This window comes from Fundulus heteroclitus, chromosome 9 (genome assembly GCF_011125445.2).
Source record: "Fundulus heteroclitus isolate FHET01 chromosome 9, MU-UCD_Fhet_4.1, whole genome shotgun sequence".
Lineage (NCBI taxonomy): Eukaryota > Metazoa > Chordata > Actinopteri > Cyprinodontiformes > Fundulidae > Fundulus > Fundulus heteroclitus.
The window spans coordinates 5,027,058-5,051,401 of NC_046369.1; the positions used below are offsets into that span (position 1 = coordinate 5,027,058).

Consider the following 24,344-nt stretch of genomic DNA (forward strand, 5'->3'; position numbering starts at 1 on the left):
CGCTGCAGCGAAACGCTTCTAAGTGAGCAGAGCGCAGCCGAGAGGAGGGAGGAGGCGAACGATGGGAGCGACTTTTTCTCTCGTTTAAATGACCCATATCCTACTGTAGACCCAGAAACCATCCCGCCTGGTTCTTGTTCTCTGGGTTGTTTTTTTTCTTCCTGCACAGCAAGATGTCTGCCTCGGCGATATTCATCCTGGACCTGAAGGGAAAGGTAAGTTTGCGGCGACTTGTTGGTGGGGAAGTTCACATTACCAGCGCGGCACCTTAATCCAGAGAACCAGCCTCTGCTGAAGTGCGTATATATAAATATATATTTATTTTATGTAGCCACGTGTTTGTTTCCACTGCATGTAGAAAATACCGGCGTAGTTGTATTTCAAGCAAGTGAATGAAAGCTGTGACAAAGACACGCAGCAGACAGGAAGAGAACGCCAACTCGCCAAACTCGTTCCTCGGTGCTGTGCGCACACAGAGGGCTTGTTCTAGTGCAGCGATGCAGCCCTTATTGTGTGTGATGTGTCCTTTTTCAAAGTTTACAACCTTTCTCTTGTGAGCTATTGTTGTTGTTTTTTTTTATTATATATAATGAGTCATTTTTTTGAGCGTTTTAACGTGCACAAAAAATATATAAAACATTATTTAGTCATTTAAATATTAAAAGCAGAGTTCACACTTCATTGGAGCAGTTAATTCCTGTTCTCTTTTGTGTGTTGGGTGCTGCCAAATGTTTGTCTGCAAAAATAAATCCTATTTAATGGTTGTCTGGATGTTTATGGATCGTTTTTGCGTATGTTTTCTTGTTAACAGCTGAAGCCATACACATTTTTTTTTAAAGTGTGTATTTTTTATTTATTTTTTCTGACTTGTTGGAGGTGTGGATAGAATGCGCTTTGGTGAACTCCACCCTGTTTTGGTCTGACCTGCAGTATGTTTGTAGATTTCCCACACCCATGTCTCCAGTGATCCTTGTACACCTGCTCCAGGTTGTTTATAATAACTTGCCTTAATGCTGGCGTACCGTTTGACTGGGATGAAGATGCAGATGATGTTGAAACATTCTGGGTCCAAATCTAGTCCTTCACGACCACTGCCCTGAAACTATTAGATGCACACCTTAGAACCTGGACAAATTTAAGGACATGCTGAGAAGACAGGGATTGTTGTAACGGATCTCCTGATATTATAACATCACAATGTTTCTCATTGATCTTGTGAGCATTATCCAGTTGCGTTCAGCATGATGAGGTTGTAATAGAAGATGCTCCAGTAGAAGTAGCTGAAGATGATCCAACTTGTCTTTAATCATTCTGGGTTACCTGTCGGAACGATAAATGGTGACAGAAGAGGCAAAGACAATGTGTAATTAGTGCAAAAAAAATAAATAAATTACTGTACACTGCAGCTAACGCTGGCACAGTTCAAAGACACCTTCAGAGACACCTTTGATATTTTGATATTATCTTATTTTTTTCCCCATCCATTGTATATATCTGGATGTATTGTATATACCTCATGCACCTTTTCCTCCTTTGTGCACCTTCTGTTGCTTATAAGAGCCGATGTCACAAGTAAATCTTTCCATTGTGAGATCAATAAAGTTCTATCTCATATTAGAACCGCCACAGCAACATGCCCTGGTACCTTTTCACCGCTGGTCCCGCTTTCTTGTGCTAGAGCTGCAGCAATAACAAGAGACACGTGTTTATTGCAACTGATATGAGGCCATTTTCCTACGAGGAGTGCGTGGTTACAGTTGTTCAGACGCTGAAGGAGCGTCGCTGCAATGACTAATGGCTGGACATCTAGTGGTACGTTGAGCTACGTCACAATCACAGCGCAGGCTATCAACTGGGATCTGTCTATTAAAATCTTTTCTCGTTGTTATGAACTCTATCGTGTCCCGTCTTGTGAGTTTTATGTGTCATTGCACCCCTGTGAGAAGGAAATGAACCCAATCGATTCAGGTGTGTTGGACTAGGGATCCATCTAAAAGTTGCAGAGCAGTAGCTCTAGAAGACTGAACTTTTATTCCCCTGCCCTGGAGCGTAGAGTTATACAGTGCTTCCCTTCCCTAGCCTGTTATTTCAAACTGCCTGTCATTTGACTGAAAGAAAATGACATTTTTATGTCACAAAATGTAAATCGTTACTAGTAGAGGGACTTTTCTGAGGACTGGAGTCGGAGACCCTGGTCTGAGTTAAAGGAGGAATAAGTAAGATATTTACAGTAAAATCAACCTAAATCATCCTTATTTTTCACTTGGGATGGGAGTAACGTTCCCCATAAACAATCGGTCCTCTCCATCAACAATGTCTTAGTCTAGTTTTTCTCCTTTCAAACCTAGAGGTACGGTCCGTAACTACTTCGGTTTCTCAGCCAATCGTATCGGAGCTCCCAGGGTTCCCAAAAACAGAGCGCAGCATTTGGTATTTTATCTTGGCAGAAGAGCAGCAGCCTGCTAACGTGGAAGCCAGTTAGGGAAGCGAACCAGAAATGGAAGAGAATACAACATCGTATACCTGTCCGTTGTAAGTACAAATTCAGTGGAATTTCACAACAACAAGAGAACCGTCGACTTGATGGCTGGTCTCCGTGAAAGGCACTTTGTGGTTCCTATTTTAACAATTAGGTGTCATTATTACTTATTGTTCCTTTACGTTTGTGTAATAAAGCTGAACATTGAGCATTTAGCGCCTGCTCTACGCTAGATTTCTAGATTTCTACTTGCACTCAGTCCATAAGTACGGCAAAAAGGGCCAACAGGAATGTAACTTGTTCTTTCTTTTTGTTACTCATAGAATGCAGGGTTATTATGGGTAATTCATATCTGTGAGCTGATGGGGAGAAAATGGGGAAAAAAAAAAAAAAAAAGAAAAAAAAGCAGCTTGTTTTTAAAAACCTCAGTGAGGACAGATCTCCTGTTCCCTTTTTGAATGATTTCTTCCAGCAACAACAAGGATACAAAAAGTGCTTTGATATCCTATTCTTTTTGGTTATTTTCTTCTTCTCTTCTTAAACTTCATAAACTAGAACACACTGTATATCGCTGGGTAGAAGGCGGTTGTACAACCTCTGAAAATAGTAGGATTAGGGGTGTGTGCTTATCCGTGAGGTCCACCATGCACAGATAGGTATGTCAAGTGCTTAGGTGTTTCATTGATTTGTGTCTGTTGCTTTTATCATATTAGCTAAAACACATCCTATTTGATTCATAATGTAGTTTTTAATAATTTCTTTTTGTTTTCCTATTCAATTTGAATTATAGTACCACGTTTGGTGTTCACATAATGAAATCTCCTTAGACTTTCTTTTCATGTAATCCCGCAAGAAAAGTGTTCACTTTAGATCTATACTTGAAGTTAATAGATGGATCATGTAATCAATGTTACTTTATTATGTAGTTTTAACTTTAATACATAACTTAGACCTGCATTTCATACTTTTAATACTAACATTTACTTTTCTGGAATTTATTTCCACACAAAAAAAAAAAGTCTAAGAATTGGTGAAGGCATTCATCCCGAATAAAGCCTGCAGCCTGCTGGGTTTGTTTGGTCAGAACTGCAAATACTAGCAGTGTTTGTCTTAAATACACAGTGCCCAAAGAAAGCCTGGTAAACTTTACTCTCAGCGTGCTGTAAAATCCTTTGTATTTGTGACCCTTATTTCTTTTATTTTATGTGGAATCATTTATGTAATATTCAATAACCCAAAACTGACCACAGTCATTTAAATAAAATGAATTAATTAACAACTAGGTATGGGCTGGTTACTGATATTAAGGTATACCCTATTTATAAAAAGTTACTGTCCGGAAACCACTGCAGTTTTAACTTTGCGTTGCTTAAGTTTAGCTTAGAGCTGTCATGCTGACTATAACTGGTGATAAATGAACAACTGCTATATTCAGTATTAATGTCTTTCATTTGCAAACATAGATGCAAGATTTTAAAGCAGACGGACACTGGAAAATAAATACATGACTTCCCTTCCAACATAACTTTACAGATGCTCAAGAGCAGAGGTGCCACACTCTAGTCCTGTTCGAACGATGTCCTGCAAGTTTTAGATGTGCCTGCTTCAACAATGGGTCCGTACTAGGGACGCATCTAAAAGTTGCAGGATAGTAGCTCTTCACGACTGAAGTTTTACACCCTGCTGCCCCTCCCCTACCTGTTGCTGCAAGCTTCTCGTCTTTAAGAAAAATGCATATTTTCCTCACTTAACTGTATTCCTCACAAACTGTGAAGCATAGAATTTTCCTGGCACAAACATAAAAGGGGTAACACTTTTTGTTTTAAGCAAGAGCCAATGCTCACACAGCCCAACTGAGTAGCACAACATTAATAATCAATATTAAATAATTAAATAATTGTGCAATACTAACTTTTTATTGCCTTTCTGATAAGTTCACTTTCTGCTGCTTTAGAACTTAACTACAAGTTAGCCTGTCATTCACTGATTTAGTGTGTAACATTGACACTGTTCCACCCAAATTCCCCCATTGTGGGACAGTAAACTTATTTCTTATCTCATTTTAGCCGCAGTAGGAATAATTGCTATTTTGTTTTGTTTCAAAACAGTTAGATCTTATAACATGCTTTTGATTTTTGTGAAAATACTATGATAGTGGGTTATTTTTCACTGAAGATTTTTGTGGTGTATTTTGAGTTTTGGCTTTATTATTAAACAAATGTGTACCTGGTTAAATCTGCAATGGTTTGCCTTATTTGTACGCCTAACGCTACCTTTGTACAACAGGGGTTAGGTCTGACTAATCCATGGCCGTTAAAAGGAAGCTTGAAGATATAGTTTTAAAAATGTACAACAATGCTACCTGTCAAGACTCTCATAACTACCACATCTCCATGTAAACACCATGTGATTTATAGAGTTGTTTAAAAGTGGTCCAGTTTCTCTATAACCTGTGAAATGGTCCACATGCCGGCCAATTGGATCCTATAAATCAAACGCGAATGTCCGTGTTAATAGAACCTTGCTCTGTATCCAGAGAGTGAGTGAGAGAAGGTTTTCGCTTTGTGTTCCAGTACAACATGTATATTTTCTTTACACCTGGCACGGCTGCTGTAATGGCTTGACATATGGCTCATGGAGGGGATATTACAAGCAGAATACAGCCTAAGTTTCTGACATACACAGAAACTAATCAGAAATAAAATGGCAAACATGAATATATAAACAGGTCCAATTTTTTCAAAAGTTATTTACAACACCCTTTACTTAATCTTCCTCACCCACTGCACCATTTATCATTGCTTGGCGGATCTTCATGTTCAAACTCTGGCCCGGTGATTGTCTAGAAAATAACTTTTTTTTTTTCCTTAAGAATTACTGATTTTACCAATAATCCAGCAAATCCTTACTGTCTGTGAATGATAATAAACATAAATGGGTTTTCTCTCCTTCTTTATTTAGCCCACTTGTTTTTTCTACCATGATTTTACAATTACTGTCCCAACTTGCAAAAGATCATAAAAAGCGATTTGAGAGAGGGTGTACGATTGATCCAAATCCTACGTGTCGATTTGTTTCTTTATAATTAAAGATGCATGTGCAAATTCGCAGTTATCCGAATCATTGCAACAGCAATCGGGCTTAAATCGGAGGCAACCGGACTTTCATTCAGTTCTTTCTGAAAACGTTTCGACACCTATCCGAGGGTCTGGTGGCTCGCACTTGAGCGATGATTAAACGATTCTGGAGTCACTAGGAGGGCAAGACAAGGAATTGCTGAATAGCCTTTTTTGCTTGACAACAATACCCATCAGGGAGAAGGATCCATCCTTCATAGCCTGGGTGCCTGATTGTACAGATTAAAGGTTTTCTCTTTCTCCCTCTTGCCATCTACTTATCTCTGCCCTCAGGCTGCTTAGCAGCGCTTCACCTTCCATCCTTTCTGTGCCTCTGGCAATGTCCTGATCAGACAAGTTCCTCCATAACTGCTAGTAGAAGAAATATGCGTTGTAGTTGTAATTGAAAGCATGATTAATTAGAATGCAGAGTTAAATTAAAATATTTGAAGGGATGCCATTCATTAAAAAATATTTAAAAAAATCAGCATTTACTTAGTCTTTAAAGCTATACCAAAGACCAGACGTTCAGAAACGGTCCATTTCAGCTTTCAAAGACATTCTTTAAAACACACAAGAATGCAGAAGCCAATCTCCACATCTGCCCTTTATCCCTCCAGTGTGAGGCCGGCCCCCTTTCCAGCATACCTCCTGGGCACCAGCCTGCACATGGATGACTTCTGGGACCCACCGATGTACCAAAAATGTCAAGCTATTAAAATCAGCATGGCATCATTTGTTCCCAGGGCGTCCCAATTGAATTTTTGATAGTGGAGTTTGCTTGGGCTGCAGGTTTAGGCCCATTGTGCGCAAAGACATCTTTAGCAGAAGAATGTGGTCACAGAACAAGTTTAACATAAAGGATTCAGTAAATGCTCAGATTTGGAAATTATTTCGGCTTAGTTTAATTAAAGGTTATAGCATCTCTGACTCTGCATTTACCCTGACTGAAATGACTAGTTTTATTAGATTGCTTTTGTTTTTAGTTCCAGTGTCTTTTTGTATGGAAATGCCAAGCTGCTGGTCAGTTCCCGTTTAAAACACCAGAACGGGTTCTGGATGATTTTGAAATAAGGGACTAAGTTTCAAAGCAAAACGGCAGAGATGCCCTGACATTTATACATCCTTTTATTTGTTCTGTCAAATGCCAAATTAATCCCCAGTCTGCAGTCCCATAAAATATTTAACAGGTTAATTTGTCATTTCACAGGGGTTTTATTAAAGATTAGGGCTATTAGAAAATATAGATATAGAAAAAAAAAACATATCGATAAAATATAAGTCATATTGATTGATATCAATAATTATCAAGAAATTCAAAACATGTCTTTTAAATCCGGCCCTGGCCATTTTATGCTGTTGCTTCAAAAAATGAAAAGAAAAAAGAGAGCATGCTCTCTGGACTCTTTGAAGGGGACGGGACTTAGTGACGGAGGTTCCTGGGTCTGCGTTGTGATTGGTTGGGAGGATGTAATGACTGTAATATTAATCTACATGACAGGCTTGAATGCAAAAGGAGGGAAAACTGTTATTCTATTAAACATTTTATTGACACTTATTTCTATCATCGATATACGTCTATCGATTGTTATATATCGTTATTGAATTATCGTCCAGCCCTATTAAAGATATACTGACTAAAAACATCATGTCAGTGGGCTTCCTCGGAAAACCCCTGTAACCAATGGTTCACTTCAGGACTTTGCTCATCCATTCCCCACAGATGGAGAAACAAACTGCAAAAGTTCACTTCAAGGTGATTAAAGCGAAGTGACTTTTGATTCAGTGACCTTCCTTCCAGCCTCTATTTAATGTTTCTGATTACATTTACGATATGCCAGCATGGTAATATGGGGAATGTGGCCAACTGTACGTGATAATTAGTTTGACAGTTCTGATCGTACCACTTGAAGAGTAAGACTTAAAAGTGTAAACATTTATATCCCGACAACAATGATGGTAGTTTGCATGTTAACATACTCCCAAGTGCTAAACAATGGAGCTGTTGGTGAGTGCACTTTCAGCTGGAACCCCAGATTAGGATGAAAAGGAGGCATTGTGACTGTCCCTGATGTTAAATAGTTTCATTAACCAAGGAACTCTGTGGCATCGTTTTTTTTTTTTTGCATGTCTCAGTGTTCCAGTACACCATTCACAAGCAAGCTACATTTACTGTCAACAGCTCCATTGCTTCTCTCGCTATAATTACAATGATATTGGAATGGCTTGGAGAGAGAATTACTGTGATTTATGCTCCAAAGTGTTGATGGATGATACAAACTGACATTAGCTTTGCTGAGACTTTTTTTTTTTTTGGTCCAGTTTGCCTTTGGGCCAAATGCTCCATTGAGGATATTCTGGTCTCTATTTGCGTTTGAGGTCAGTAGTTAGTGGATTGTATTGATTTCACATACTGGACACAGTCACCCATTGTTGTGTGTATCCCAGAACCAAATTCCCACTAAATGCTGTTTTCTTTTTCTATGGCTCTTTTTAGTGGGTATCAATACATTTTGGTTGAACAGCAAACATGATTTAATAAAAAGCAGTTTAGAATGTTTTTTTTTGTTTTGGTGGGGGGAAATGTAGCCCATGTAAAAACTGCACTATATGAATAATAACTGCTCACAATGGACACATTGCTCAAAAGAATTAAAAGAACTGTTTTTAATCAGATTATAATATCAAGTCTGTTAAACTGCTGGATTATTGATCTGGCCCGTTAAGCATAGAGGGGGTTGTTGGTCAGCATTGGCTGTTTTGGTGTTAAAGAAATTAACAACTGGTGCTCTACAAAGTTACCTCTGGCGGGCCACTGGCACCAATTTCTCTGACCAAACTATTAGAAACAGAGTTCATTAGTGGCCTGGGGCCTGCTGTCCTCCTAAGGGCCTGTGTTCACGTCCTGGCACTGTGGAGCTTGATATTTGCCAGAAAACACCATAATTGCCAGGTACAGACCCTGTTCTTTTCAAAGATGGGATCAGCTTCACTCTGAGCTCATGAGACAGACATGAAAAGGTCTGGGGAAGAAATTCTGATTAGGTATCAGGATGAAATCCTTAGACCCATTGTTAGGCCCTTTGCCAGTGCAGTGGGTCCTGGGTTCCTCCTGGTGTGTGATAATGTGGCAGAAGTGTGCAGTATAGCACCCAATGGCCTTCATGCTGTCCAGGCCTAAATCTAGCAGATCATCTCTAGGACATCTGACACCATCAGGTTGCACCTCAGACTGTCCAGGAAGTCTCTGATGTCCTAGTCAAGATCTGGGAGGAGATACCCCTGACACCATCTGTCATCTCATAAGGAGGATATCCCAATGTTGTCATGCATGCATACAGATTACACACACATGGGGGCCACACAAACTAACGAGTGCCAGTTTAAGGTACTGCAATGGGGTTTAAGCAAACTGGACAAGCCTGCTGCATCAGTATTTCACTTTAATTTTTTCTGTGATTTTGGATTAAGCCTTATGTGGGTTGATACATGAAATTTTCATCAAATGATGTGGCATCCTTTTGCTCCTAACACATTCCACATATAGGTCTGGATATCCAGCATATTTATTTTCCAATTAAGATCAGATGTCTTTTCCAATTGTTCTTTTAATTTATTTTTGAAGAGTGCAGTTTTGTAATATTTAATTGTTTTATATTCCCTTTTTCATTGGGTCTCACAATACGATTTCTGGTTAAAATAACCAGAAATGATTTGTTAAATCAATGAACAACTCTTATAAAAAGAGGCCTGCGTTAGATGCAACAATATTAGTCTTATAACGTTAGCATATGAACACTCTACCAGTTTCTTTTTAGTCAGTGTAGCGGCTCGGTTTAGGAGGAAAAAAGGCCACTCCGGATTTTAATGAGACCTGGATTATTAAGTAGTTTGGCTCTGGGGCATGCATTATGCTCACTGTTTGTGCAAAGTGTTCTGTTTGATGTGCTCTACCTTTGCTGAATCCTCAACGCTGCAGGATGTTTTCCTTTTTGATATGATGCACACGACCCAACGTGAGACGACGGCGTCGTCTTGCTCCTCGTAAAGTTGAATTTACCGGTGTTTCAGAGTTATGTTTTTAGAACGCAGCAGGTCACATTGTTGTTGGCACAGTTGACAACAAGGAAGCCTGTCACTTTCGTATTCAGTCAACTGTAGAATCAGATGACTAATACATCTCAAGAGCGTGCAGTTGTGTGGTAACTGACAGTTGGGTACTCTTCAATGCACAGTGGGGAAATGGGTTATAAGGGAAACCCGTCAGATATCATTATGAGCCCTGACAGACTTATTTATATATTATTAATCAATCTTCCAGATTTGAAAAACATGGATTAACTTGACTATGTAACTTGGGACCTATAATTCCATTATGTAGTGTTATGATATAAATTTTTAACCCATTGCAATGCTTGTCAACCTCTCACAAAGGACATTTAATGCGTCGATAGACTCCTTTTCTTTTTAAATCTTTCTTTTTACAGATTTGGTCTTAAGTCTCTGATGATAAACTCTTTGTTGCCCTACTTATGAAGTTGGTGTTGTTTTTAATTGCCAAAAAAGTAGTTTACTGTTTCAAGATAGGAGAAAGCTTACAATTTTCAGTGCAAGTAGTCCTAATACTGATAAAATGTAATTATTAATAGATGCCGTTCAGTTTAGTTAGACCCACCTGTCTTTTTTTTTTTTTTTACTTTGTGTAAACTAACAAACTCTTTGTGGTAGAATTACCAGTAGCAGCATTGACTGCTGGGGATTGAACCTGACGCTCAAATCCTTAAAAAATAATGTGCTTTGAAGGTTGTGTTTTTTCCATTAGTTTGGTTCCAGAACTACAAAGTGAATCTTCCACACACGTTTGTTTGTGAAACCATTCAGTGTTGCAACTTTCTTTTTTTTTTGGATACAGCAATCTGATTCTCTTTGTCCACTGACCTTTGAACTGCTCACTCTGTGGTTTCCATCTTTCTTCACAGTACCTGAGCATCCGCCTGTCCACATCCTTGGATTACTTTGGTGGAGTTTCCCTTTTATATCTTGTTTCCTCCTTCCTTTGTGTCTGACCATGTGTGACCCCGCCACAACAGAGGCCTCTATTAAAGACAGAGGGGTGTGTGTATTTGTGTGTGTGTTAGAGATCTAGACCCCCAGATGACAGGAACTTCTGTCTCTTAATATCAACATTTACACAGAAGATATGATTAAATTATTTATAAGTTGTATTAGTGCTATCCATAACATTTAATTAAAGATATTTTGAGGTGATGCATCAAGAATCAAGAATCTTTTATTGTCACTGCTTGTTACCGTGATGAACTGTTTTTCTGGGACATACTCCAGCTTAGGGAACACACAATAAACAACAAGCAATAAATGCATACTAAAGCATAAATTTGTAGCAACAGCTACATTTAGTAGCCGTTTTTAAGTGCCTATTCCTCATATGATTGTAAAATGTTACTGTTTTGCTCTTTAAAGAGCACCGAACGACTGGAGAAGCTGATGTTAGCTGGTTAGTCAGGAGTTCTGCTCTTGTATTCTGCTGCTTTACAGATATGCCACCTGTGGCTTGTCGACTATTGTTTTAAAACAATGTTACTTAGGAAAGCAATGTGTCCTTTATAAGAATGATGGGTGGCTTACAACGCAGCACTATGCAGAAATCGTCTTTAAACTGTTAAAGCCAGGAGGCTACCTTTCAAGATTTAGTCATCCGGATGTGTCCTTTTTTCTTTTTTTTTTTTTTTTTTGAGAGAGACTTTTGTTTCAGCATGCATCTGAAACTTCAGATGCATGCTGTGTTATTTGCATGCCAAGATTTGTCCTTTAATCCCCTCTGTTGGATGAAAACTCAATAAAAGGGTGCCTGTGGCTCAATGGGAAGACTAGTCATTTTGCTAATTTAAAAAGATTTGAGGCTGAATTTTAGCTTCCTCTGTGGCGACATGCTGATGTGCCCTTGGGTCAATAATTTTAAGTGGCCTACCAGTTTGTTTATCAGTGTACGGAGGTGTGAACTTTTTTGGAGCAGAGTGAAGATCTATTGTGTATATAAGAGCCTTGAGCGGTCAGTAAATTAACCAAGCACAACAGAAGTTCAGTAAAAGTAGTAGTCTTCTTTCAGGCAGCTGATTTGAAGTGTGCAGCAATAGGTGGGGGAGGGGAACCACAATGTTACTCTATGCTTCCTACTACCTCTCTGGTGTCATGAAGGACATCCTCATTTAAAAAACAGAGAAAAATAAACACCAAAACTAGAAAGTAAAATGATTGAGAATTGACATTTCACTGTGTAGCTTTCAGTCTGCTGCTCTGCTTTGTTCAGAGCTGTTTTCAACTTTTTTAGCAGCTCTCCACGTTTTTTATTCCTAAAATGCAGACAATCAGTTGGAAAGCAAGTGCAAACGTTTTTGTAGCTTTTGCAGGATATAATAATGGAAAAGGTGTGGTCTTTTTAATGTAAAAGCTGATTTTAAAAAAACAAACGCTTCCACTTATATGCTTGAACAATCACTCAGAGTAAACTGACTGATGCTGTTTCTTTGTTAGTATTACTGATGTAGGTTGGAACAAACCTTTGCTTTGATTATATAAAGCTAGTAACCTACAGGTATGTGAATGTTGTTGATTTTTGTTCTTTTAATTGTTGATCTAGAGGGGAAAGGTCCATTATCCCTGCTGAGAATTGAAAAGAGGACATTGATATTACACAACACACCTTGAGCATGCCGAGCTGCTGCATGCCTGAACTTTTACCCTCTATTTTCCCTTAGAAATTGCATCCGCGTGGTCACTTAGAACTTTGACCCAGATCATCCTGTGAACTTTTCCTGCGTCTGCTCCGATTCTTTTAAGGAAGGCATTCATCATTCATGCGGAGATATCCATCAGTCCATTAAAACTACAGGGAAAATGTTCAGGCATGAAACACAGTTTGCACATTTTCTTTAAGAGAGACACTGGTGTAGGATGTTTTATTCTTCTTTTTTTTTCCTCTCAAATGTCAGCTATGCTCCCGAAGCATCTCTTAGACGAGAGTGCAGGTTTAGTATCTCAGGCAAAGCTATGAATCTTTAATGATTGAACAGTTGCTCCATAATATTCCCTCCCCTTCCTCTCCTTTTTGTGTTATCTGACCAGGTTCTGATTTGCCGTAACTACATGGGCAACATGGACATGAATGAAATCGACCACTTTATGCCCATCCTGATGAAGAGGGAGGAGGATGCGGAGATGACTCCCCTGGTCTGCCATGGCTCAACACACTTCCTCTGGATCAAACACTGCAACCTTTACTGTATCCAATGCAAGTTTATATCCGAGTGATGGTGTGTGTCCCACACCCCACCCACACACGTCGTTATTAAACCCCCCCGTCAGTCATTTTTATTTTTGATGTGGATATAATTTTATCTTCCCAGAGAAGAACTGCAGGAGGTCCTGTGCTCCAGGTTTTTTTTTTTTTTTTTTTTTTTTCACCAGCACATTCTAAGCATCCCAGTGTCTGTTTTTGCACGTCGTGAATCAGAGGGAGCCATGTGCGGTTTACTGTACAGAATACCCTTCCCTTTTCTACTGTCAGATTATACAGTCAGTCTTCTTGGCACATTATTAATTCAGCATCATATTGCAGTTGGGAGTATCTGCTAGTCCCAGTGCGATGAATTACATCGTAGCTGTTCTTCATCGCCGGTTTATGTTCTTAATTGCTTTTGAAACTGATGCATTCTGGTAACTTTAGATAACATTGCATGTGCTGCTTCTTTTTTTTTTCTTTTTTTTTTTATTCATTCTAATTCACAGGAAACGAGCCCTCGGATGTTTTTGTGATTTTTACCTCCAGATCGTTTCTGTAGATGCAACTTGTAGCTCTAAAGTGTTTTTTTTTTCCCTTAATCGTTCCTTCTTTAGTGGTAGCAATGACAAAGAAGAATGCCAACGCAGCTCTTGTGTACTCCTTTCTTTATAGAATAGTTCAGGTGAGTCATTTTTTTTTAACTTTTGCTTTAATTTTAGCTTCTGGGCTTGGTTGCCTGGCAACCACCTCCACTGATTAACTTGAGACAAACTTATACCTCCATATATGTGCATCCTACCATAAAGGAATATGGACATGTGCTTATACACAGCCAGATGTTTTTTTCTTGTCATCTATGTCTATACCTTTCTCCTTTCTAATTCTCCTCGTCATCTTCTCTTTCTCTGTGAAGGTTCTGTATGTGAAAGGCACAGATAAACTTTACTTACATGCACTGCTGGTCAAAAGTTTGCACTGTTGGATTTATCTTTTTTTTTTTTTTTTTTTATTACCTCTGGGAACTCCTTCAAGACAGTTGGGAAAACATTTCAGGTGACTAATCTCATGAAGCTCAACAAGAAAAGACCAAGATTGACCAAAGCAGTAATCAAAATAAAGGGGGGTGTTTAGAAAAAAGCTAAACTATACGCAATATTCTGAGTTATTTCACAATTTTATGTTTAATGCATAATTATATATAACAATTAGGAAAAGTCATTGAATGACGAGGATAAGTCCAAACTTTTGAGTAGTAGAGTACTTATTTAGTTATAGCTGTCACCGCCTTTTCTCCTTGCTGTCTGAACCACCTATGGTTCATCTGGCTTTTAAATGAATAAATTCAATTATGAAAAAGGGTTAAAATCCCCATTTCTCCCCTTGTTGTGGAGCAAATTTGACATGCCAGTAAACTCAGTAAATCTGACCCAAACTGTTTAGCTTAAGCTGTCAGGACAAGATGCATTAAAAAAATCCAAATGATCTCTTTTCTTTTTGCAGGTATTTAAGGAATATTTTAAGGAGCTTGAGGAGGAAAGCATTCGTGACAACTTTGTGACAGTCTACGAACTGATGGATGAAGTGATGGACTTTGGATTCCCCCAAACAACTGAGAGCAAGATCCTACAAGAGTAAGAAAAATGACACATAATCTGGCACCACCAAAGTACCAATGAATAACTTGTCTGTCTTAATTAAACGTAGGCGACATTTTAAACACAGCAGCAAGCTCAAGGCATTTCAGATGTCAATTATGTCAATTCTTAAGGCCAAAGATTGCTTTGAATGGCCATAAGCTATGCAATTTAGTTCTTTTGTTGTTATGTTTTTTTTTTTTTATTGGAATATATTTTATTGATGTTGTGTGTGGGCCACAGAGTAAAAAAAATAGACAGAAGTGATAAAAATATATCTATATTAACATAGCAGAATTTGCCACAGAGGAGGAACAAGTTAATTTCCTAGAAGGGGTCGACCAACTGTAAAAGAGAAGAGGTGAGCACCATCATGGGGACACATCTGGATAAATGGACTGTAGTTTCTTCTTAAAATAGTGAAGCTTGTGAATAATTTTGTACTGGATGAGATTGTGTTTTTATTGTGTCTGAACAGTCATGGATAGCCTCAGGTATTTTGTTTTAGTTTTTAAAAGATGTATTGTCATAGGGTTACTGTAAAGAGCTCAAATTAATTGTTTCAGTAACTGACAGGCCTGCTTCAGTTCCTCATTCAAGAATTCTTGAACGAGGAACTCATTTTGTGTTAACTCCACTTTTCAAGTTGTTTAGATGTAAAAGTAATGGAGACACACCGTGGATGGTATTTGTTCCATTTATCATCCAGGAGTGAACAAAGGGATTAAAAATAGTGCAGTTAACACTTACATTCCAGGCGTGTCTGCTCAGTCATTGGCACCGTATGTGTGTTTATTCTAGCTGTCTGAAAGTTTTTTTTAAATCTACCAGGTGAAAAATGAGGTGAATGTTTGAAGCGATGTTAAACTTTCCACCAACGTGCATCTGCACAAAATCAGTGCACTGTGCCTCTACCGACTCCTTTCATGGTTGTGTTACAAGTTCACTAGCTTGGCAATGTATCTACTGAGCATAAAGTAGGTGTCAAAAATTTACACACCCTTGTTCAAGAGCCAGGTTTTTAATACATACAAATGGTTCTTCCTTTTTTACCGTCTAAATGATCGATTCATAGATTTATAGATGTCATATTTATCCCAGAAATGGTAATTCACGTAATTACCGTTAACGACGCACAGAATCAGCAGACATAAATGGTAAAATGGTATTTAAAATCCCAATAAGCAAAGAACATGCAGAAAACAACACACTACAAACGTGGTGTCAGCGTTTTAAAGTCTAATTACCCTGGGAACAAAAGATCTTCTCAACCGCTCAGTTGTGGAGTACAGTCAGCGTCAGGCCCGCTGTGGCTGCAGCCGCTCGTCTGGCCAGCCAGGAAGCTGCAGAGTGGGTGTATGCTGTTGTCCTTTGTTGCTTTCATTTTATTCAGTGTGGCCCTCTCCACACCCGTTTGTAATGACTCTAGTCCATTGCCCAGCAGTGACCTAGCTTTTTCCACTAGCTTATGCAGTCATTTGCTGTATTTGGCCCTGAGACTGCCTCCTCCACTTTCTGCAACGAAGAGGAGGGGACTGGCCACCACAGGGTGATAAAACATGAGTGGCATTTCTAAGCAGGCTCCAGAGGAACTAGAGGCAGTTTTGGCCCTTACTGTAGAGGGTCAAGTTTTCATCAATCAGGACCCCCAGGTATTTGTAGGTTTGCATTACTTAAATGTCCTGGCCCAGTATCGAGACAGGAATTTCCAAAGTCGACCAATACTTCATTCGCAATTGTTGAGATAAAGGCTGTTCCTGTCACACCAATCGTTGAAGGCCTCCACACGGTCCCTAAATTCCCTTCCTGATTTATGCTATAACGGCTGTCATCAGGATAGTTCTGAGAGAAGTCCATCTTCACCAGGGTGTCCCTCAGGAGGTTTGGCAGGATTGTGTTAAATGCACTCGAGAAGTCAAAGGACAAGATGTGAACATGGCTACCTGGCTCGCCCAGGTAGACGCAGACCCAATGCAGCATTTGTTGGACACCACTCAGCTTTTCCTTTTCCCTGCTCCTTAAATGCCTGCTTTTTCTAATTCAGGAGCTCCTTACCGTTATAGGTGATCTAGGGCTCATTGTTTGGAAAGCAGTGCAGAGCCCTAGCTTGTACCACAACATACCTGCAGAGGTTGATGTAGCTCGTAATAATGTCAGCATCACATCTCCTCTATAATTCAACTGAAGAACAAACAGAAGTGTTATGTCAAAACACATTCAATACAATTACCGCATTCAGTGTTCTCCAGTCCACTGCTGCCATTGATTTAACAATTTAGCTGTTCTTAGTAGCATTTTCCCAGCGTTTGCACGTTTGCCTCCTTTAGCTAAAGCCAAAGTTTGCAAAAAGTTTACAGAGGTCACATTATGCTCATTTTAATCCAAAGCCTTCAGATCTCTAATTGGAACGTGGGACAAAACGACGGTGTCCCCTGCTGCCTGTAAGCCAGTTATGTGCTTACAATTGGACAGATTTGGTAAAGTCAGCCAAGGAAGAGATCTAAGATGTGTCAAGATGATAGACCCTTATCTTCAGTATTCAGAAGACTGAATACTGAAATTTAGGTAGGAAATGCTTCACAGAAATGTTCATTGTACAGTGCGCACCTATCATCCAAATCATTGTGCTTTTTCTGTTTTTCCTATTCTCCCCAAATTGTTGTTTATTTTGTCAAATTTTGGATTATATTGTAAATGCCACAAAAGAGGTAAAAAGTTTCAATTCAATTCAATTCAATTTTATTTATATAGCGCCAAATCATGAAACATGTCATCTCAAGGCACTTTACAAAGTCAAGTTCAATCATATTATACAGATTGGGTCAGATTATACAGATTGGTCAAAAATGTCCTATATAAGGAAACCAGTTGATTGCATCAAAGTCCCGACAAGAAGCAGTCACTCCTGGGGAACCGTAGAGCCACAGGGAGAGTCGTCTGCATTGTACATGGCTTTGCTGCAATCCCTCATACTGAGCAAGCATGAAGCGACAGTGGGAAGAAAAACCACCCATTAACGGGAAGGAAAAACCTCCGGCAGAACCGGGCTCAGTATGAACGGTCATCTGCCTCGACCGACTGGGGTTACAGAAGACAGAACAGAGACACAACAAGACAGACAAACAAGCACAGAAGCACACATTGATCTAGTAATCTGTTCTACATTAGATGGTAGTAGCGGGTGAGCCGTCTTCTCTGGATGATGTCACAGTTAACAGAACGCCAGACCAGGTGTACCTACTATGAAGAAAAAGAGAGAGAGCAAAAAGTTAAAAGCTGAAATGACGACAGTCATTTCAATGTAATACAATGCAAAACTGGAGAACAGTAGACTGAAGAACAGTAGAAATCAGTAGAGTGAGAAAATTAGACCCTGATGTCCTCCAGCAGCCTAGGCCTATCACAGCACAACTATAGAGATAGCTCAGGGTATGAGCCACTCTAACTATAAGCTTTGTCAAAAAGGAAAGTTTTAACATTAGTCTTAAAAATAGATAGGGTGTCTGCCTCACGGACCAAAACTGGGAGTTGGTTCCACAGGAGAGGAGCCTGATAGCTAAAGGATCTGCCTCCCATTCTACTTTTTGAGACTCTAGGAACCAGCAGCAGACCTGCAGTCTGAGAGCGAAGTGCTCTGTTAGGAACATATGGGGTAATCAGAGCTCTGATATATGGTGGAGCTTGATTATTAAGGGCTTTATACGTTAGAAGGAGAATTTTAAATTCTATTCTTGATTTAACAGGAAGCCAATGAAGGGAAGCTAAAATTGGAGAAATATGATCCCTCTTGTTGATTTTGATCAGAACTCTTGCCGCAGCATTTTGAATCAGCTGAAGACTTCGAACTGCATTTTGTGGACTTCCTGATAGTAAAGAATTACAATAGTCCAGCCTTGAAGTAACAAATGCATGGACTAGTTTTTCAGCATCACTCCTGGACAGAATGTTTCTAATTTTGGCGATATTCCGGAGGTGAAAAAAGGAAACTCTGGAAACCTGTTTAATATGGGATTTAAATGACATGTCTTGGTCGAAAACAACACCAAGATTTTTAACTTTATTACCAGAGGCCAAGTTAATGCCATCCAGATTAAGGGATTGATTAAGAACTTTATTTTTTGAAGACTCTGGCCCAAAGATTACAACTTCTGTCTTGTCAGAATTTAAATGCAGGAAATTTAAAGTCATCCAGCTTTTGATGTCATCAAGACATGACTGCAGTCGAAGTAACTGATTGGATTCATCAGGATTTATGGATAAATATAGCTGAGTGTCATCAGCATAACAGTGGAAATTAATCCCATGCTGTCTGATAATTTTGCCAATCGGAAGCATATATATAGTAAATAGAATTGGTCCAAGGACTGAACCCTGTGGTACTCCACAAGTGACCCTAGAGTTTGAGGAAGATTTATTATTAACATGAACAAACTGGAATCTGTCCGACAGATAAGATTTAAACCAGCCTAATGCTTTTCCCTTAATCCCTACAGTATGCTCAAGTCTTTGTAGGAGAATATTGTGATCAACTGTATCAAATGCAGCACTGAGATCTAACAGGACAAGTATAGACACAAGTCCATTATCTGAGGCCATGAGAATATCATTAGTGACCTTCACCAGAGCTGTTTCAGTGCTATGATGAGCTCTGAAGCCTGACTGAAACTCCTCAAGTAGGTCATTACTTTGTAAATGTTCACAAAGTTGATTAGCAACTACTTTCTCAAGAATTTTAGATAAGAAAAGAAGATTAGATATAGGTCTGTAATTTACTAACTCATCTTGATCAAGAGATGGTTTCTTAAGTAAAGGTTTAATAACAGCTACTTTAAAAGCCTGTGGTACATATCCATTTACCAAGGATACATTAATCATGTCTAAAATAGGACCACTGATCAAAGGGAATATGTCCTTAAACAACTTGGTTGGGATTGGGTCTAACATACAGGTAGAAGGTTTAGATGAAGCTAAAATTTTAGATAGCTCAGAAAGCTCTACTGCTTTTAAACAGTTCAGACACTGCGCAGGTTCTAAGGATTCCTCCAATGCTGCCTCACTTACTGAGGATGAGGTAATCATGTTTGGGAGGATGCCAATTATTTTATTTTTAATGGAATCAATTTTATTTATGAAGAATCCCATAAAATCATTACTGCTAAGAGCTAAGGGAATGGATGGATCAACAGAGCTGTGGCTCTGAGTAAGTTTGGCAACTGTACTGAAGAGAAATCTAGGATTATTCTTATTCTCCTCAATTAATGATGAAAAATATGCTGCTCTAGCTCTGCGAAGGGTCTTGTTATACAACAATAGACTGTTCTTCCAGATTAGGTAGGATTCCTCTTGGTGTGTAGAGCGCCATTTTCTCTCCAATTTCCTAACATTGTGCTTCAAGGAACGCAGCTCTGAATTAAACCAAGGAGCCAGCTTCCTGTGAATAATCACCTTCTTTTTCAAGGGAGCTACATTGTCTAATGCAGAACGCAATGACGAAGTCATACCGTTTACAAAGACATCTATTTGTGAATTGGAAGAAACAACATTGCTGCTATCTGCAGGGCATTTCTGCAATACGGAGGATATTAAAAAGGGGACAGACTCTTTAAGTTTTGATACAGCATTATCCGATAAAGATCTACTATAATGGAACCCTCTTTTGGGGGTGGAGAACTCAGTTAGATTAAACTCAAATGTTATTAAAAAATGATCAGATAGGACAGGGTTGTGAGGAAATACTGTTAATTCTTCACAATCAATGAACCACATCAAGTTTGGTGTGGTTTATCATCATCTCAATGTTGCGTCATAAAAGTTTGCCATTATAACGTGTTTTACAGGTTTGAGTTTCAATGTAGATTCTAGAGATGCATCAATTGGCCGTAGATCAGAATGGTCCAATTTTCCCTTCATGAGCTCTTATCAGTGATTGGCAACTTAAATGCTGAAAAATTTATGTTTTTTTTCCACATTTTTCTTTTATATTCTAGTCCTTTTTATAATAAAAAGTAATTTTTAATAATTTGAAATGGAAATCAGCAGTTCAGACCCTCCTCTCTAGTTCATTTTGACTAGCTTGGATTTGGTTCTGTGAACCTCCAACATCTGTAGTACAGCATTAACATTTTCTTCAGATGGATTAATAAATTAATAATACATTTTCTTTATAATGCATTTTACATTTAAAATAAAACTTCAAAGTGCTTCAATGGCAGGGGATTAAAAACAGTTCCCAAAGTATGAATAAAAAAACACAATAAAACACCATAAAAGTAAGGTTCTTCCTCCTAGTTTAAATTGGTAAAGTGGTTCTGTGATTAAAATACCCTGAACTAATTCAGTATTTTGCTGAAGTTGTAGTTTGCATATCTGTTATCAGAAAAACAGGAAGATTGCATAATCATAGGAATTGCTATGGTGTTGCTGTATCCTGTTTGTGCTTAAAATAATGCACCATTACTTCCTGGAGCTGAATTTTTACATTTGTACAAATGAGATTCACAGCAGGAAGCACAAAGTGTGCTTCCTAACTGACTAAGTAATTGTCAAACTCTATAACACGTTTTTGGAAATCATATCTAACAAATGTTTCCAGGCAAATTATTGGCTTTACTTTGAACAGCAGGCTAATTGGTGAACAAGGTTACATTTTTAAGGCCCCTACAAGCAATAACTGCAACAACACTTGGTACAAATTTCCAGTCTAATTGCATGTGTTCAAGTGATGCCCGTGTTTTTCATCGGGGGCAAACAGAGACAAGCAGATGACCTCTTGCCTTGTTATGATGTCAGTAAGCAGCAGAGAGAGAATTGGAGCACACTATGAGTAGGTTTCAAGAGCTATTGGCCCTTATTTTTCATTTAACACAAAAAAAAAACGGTAGTTGTAACAAAATGCGGACCTTAACCAGTGAGTAAGGCGGGGCGAGCATCATGTGTTTAGTGCTTTAAATGCACTGGGTTGCTTTGTCTTTAGCTATTCTACCTCATCATCAGAGGACTTTGCCTCTAGGATAAGACCCAACTTATGCTCTGTAACATGACTCTCTGACATGTCCTCAGTGTGGATATTTCCTCCTTTGATTGTCATTAAGGTACCCATTTGTTCAATTTAGCTGTTTAGGTTTAATTGGTTATTTATTTGGCTTTATTTTTAGTCTCTTACCCCGTAGACCTGGCTTTGTATAGATGTGTGAATATCTGTACAGCCTGCGTGGTGTCTGAATGGTGGTAATAATCACCAGGCTCCGATTGGCACTTAAACACAATGACGCTGTCAGCTGAACACACTTGAGATGCTCAGAAAGCAAAGCTCTGCTCTCCTATCCTCCAAGGAGACACTAAGACCCTCTCATCGCTACAGACTGTCGACGCAGACAGGCACGCCGACTGTGTCTGTCTCTGGGAGTTACTCCAGTTCTTTAAACTTTTCATGACCTAGCGACGCTTACAAAATTACGCTGCGTACCTGGTGAGAGTGCAAACGCCTTGTGGTGTGTCTGTGTGCATTGTTGGTGTATGCACAAAATGAACCCATGAACTCTACAATGGTTTGCAAAATTATTCATACAAAATGTTCACAGTTTGTTCTGTTCCAATGATATGATTTAATGTATTTGACTGCAGTTATGAGATGGACCAAAACAAAGTTGTGCACAACAGTGAAATGGAGTAAATTGATGAATAGATTTCAGATTTTGAAGAAATAAAATCTGACTAGTATAACATGCATTCACATTTAGCCCTACTGAGTCCATATTTTAAAGAACCACCTTTCTCTAGAAGCTGTAGCTATATGGGGAATGCCTCTTCGAACCTTCCATCATTTAGATTGGACAAATGGCACACGAACATCCTTTTTTTTTAAGTCTCCCTACAGATGCTCAATTTGATTCAGGTCTAGACTTTAACCAACAAACTGGTCTACAACATAAATATGTTTTGATTTAAACCACTATGTTCTAACTCTAGCTCTATGTTTGTGGTAAAGCTCTGCCCTAGTCTCAGGTCTTTTTTGCAACCTTTTAAAGGGGCGCGGTCACATATTTTCATCACGAAAAGCAAGCAATGAAACCACGTATTCGTCTTTAAATAAAACTATATACGGCAAGCGTTCGTCCAGATAGTATTTAATTTGTCCTTTTCAAGCCTGAAAAGAAGTTTGCAGCGGGTGCGATCAGCAGCCAGAAACGTGTTCGGTGTCAACGCGCCTTTACTGTTTTTTTTTTTGTGAACAATTGTTTTCTTTTTGCCATGGATATTAGTTTATAACCGAAACATGCTTTAACCTTCACAAATGTATCTCTAATCTGTCTACTTTGTTCCTTGGTCTTAATGAGGTTTTTTTTTTTTTTTTTTTGTTCTCTGAAATGTTAAGACCTTCATATTTCAGCTGTATTTATATTTTCATTAAACAATCACATTTATAATCACTTTTTTATATATTACTTAAACTGGTGTGTAAACCTGGTGTATCCTGTTATGTGTTTTTTGCCTCTGTCACGGCTGAATTCCCCACAACAGTAAGATTATTTCTGTTCTAAATTATATGGTGAACTCTATTTACTAATTAGGTGACTTATGAAGGCCTTTGGTTGCACTAGATTTTATTTGGGAGTATCAGAGTAAATGGGGCATGAATAAATATGCATGCAACGCTTGTCATTTATGGTCTATAAAATTTCAAGCAACATACATTTAGGTCTGTTGCTGGGAATGTGACAAGCAGTAGGATTGCTTTCACAATAAACTGTGTAAGAAATTGAGTTTCATTTCTGTAACAATAAATAAGTAATCTAAGGCCCCTCTTACCTTGTAAGGTCGAATATCTAATTGTTTCCAGTAAAATACTGACATTGTTTGCATTTTTCTCCTATTGTGATGCTAATTGTCGGTTTAGTGCCAGACGCGCCTCTGTAATACTTCATTAGCATTTGTGAGGAGAATCGGGGCAAGCCAGTAAAACAGCGCCACATCGACCCCGAAGCTGTCTGCAGCTCTCATCTCCAGCAGGCTTTCCTGTGTATCAGCACGCATTTTAAGACCCTGTAGATGCGAGGAATTTAGGCCAGAAAACAGAAGATCTCCTTAATCTGTCAGTCATTCCTAAGCTTGTTTGTTTTGTCATTTTTACTGTTGACATTTAAAAGAAAATTGCAAGTTAGGAGTGAAATCAAGACCTTTCAGTCAGCATTTGTATTTCCTCTTTCATCTGCAGGATTTGTTTCCTTTCATAGTTCATGACACTAATAGCACGCTAAACCAGTTTGTTCGTTCAGAACGAAGGATTTTATTACGGCTCTTGTTCAAAAGACAGCAAACGATAATCACAAAAATTTGCTTTTCAATTTAGCGTCTTATGTCTGCAGCTCATTGTTCACCCTGTCCGGCTGCAGCTTTATTGTTTTTGTATTGTTTTGCTCTCACTCTTCAGAGCTGGATTGTGTAGACAAAAGGCAAAGCCAAACAGATGTTTCCTTAAGATGTTAGTGGAAATCATAACATAGCTACAAATGAACATTGAAATTGAAGCTCAAATGTGTTACATAAATAGAGATGAAACTCACGGAGAACCTTTCTGCAGCCCTGTACGGCTCGTTGCAGGATATTTATGGGATGAATACTAACAATGTTAAAGTTTAAATTCAGCAATGATTCTTCCTATTTAATCTAATCACGCTCAAACTTAAGAAATCCTTTAATATTGATTGATTCATAATGAAAGCAAAATGTTTCCTTAACATTTAATTAAAATCGGCTAAAGAACAAAGACAATTCGTGCAGAATATTTCAGGTAGCTGAGAAAGATTTGTAAGGTT

The 24,344-nt window shown here is 38.7% G+C and overlaps 1 protein-coding gene across 1 annotated transcript in view; it reads left to right on the forward strand.

The window, feature by feature from the left end:
* The window catches only part of ap1m3 (adaptor related protein complex 1 subunit mu 3), a 48,783-nt gene continuing 24,439 nt past the window's right edge, over positions 1-24,344 (forward strand). The window contains exons 1-4 of the mRNA XM_012878023.3: positions 1-215; positions 12,739-12,895; positions 13,510-13,577; positions 14,396-14,526. Coding sequence (XP_012733477.1) covers positions 174-215; positions 12,739-12,895; positions 13,510-13,577; positions 14,396-14,526 — 398 coding nt within the window. The 5' untranslated portion in view covers positions 1-173. The remainder of the gene's footprint in view (positions 216-12,738; positions 12,896-13,509; positions 13,578-14,395; positions 14,527-24,344) is intronic.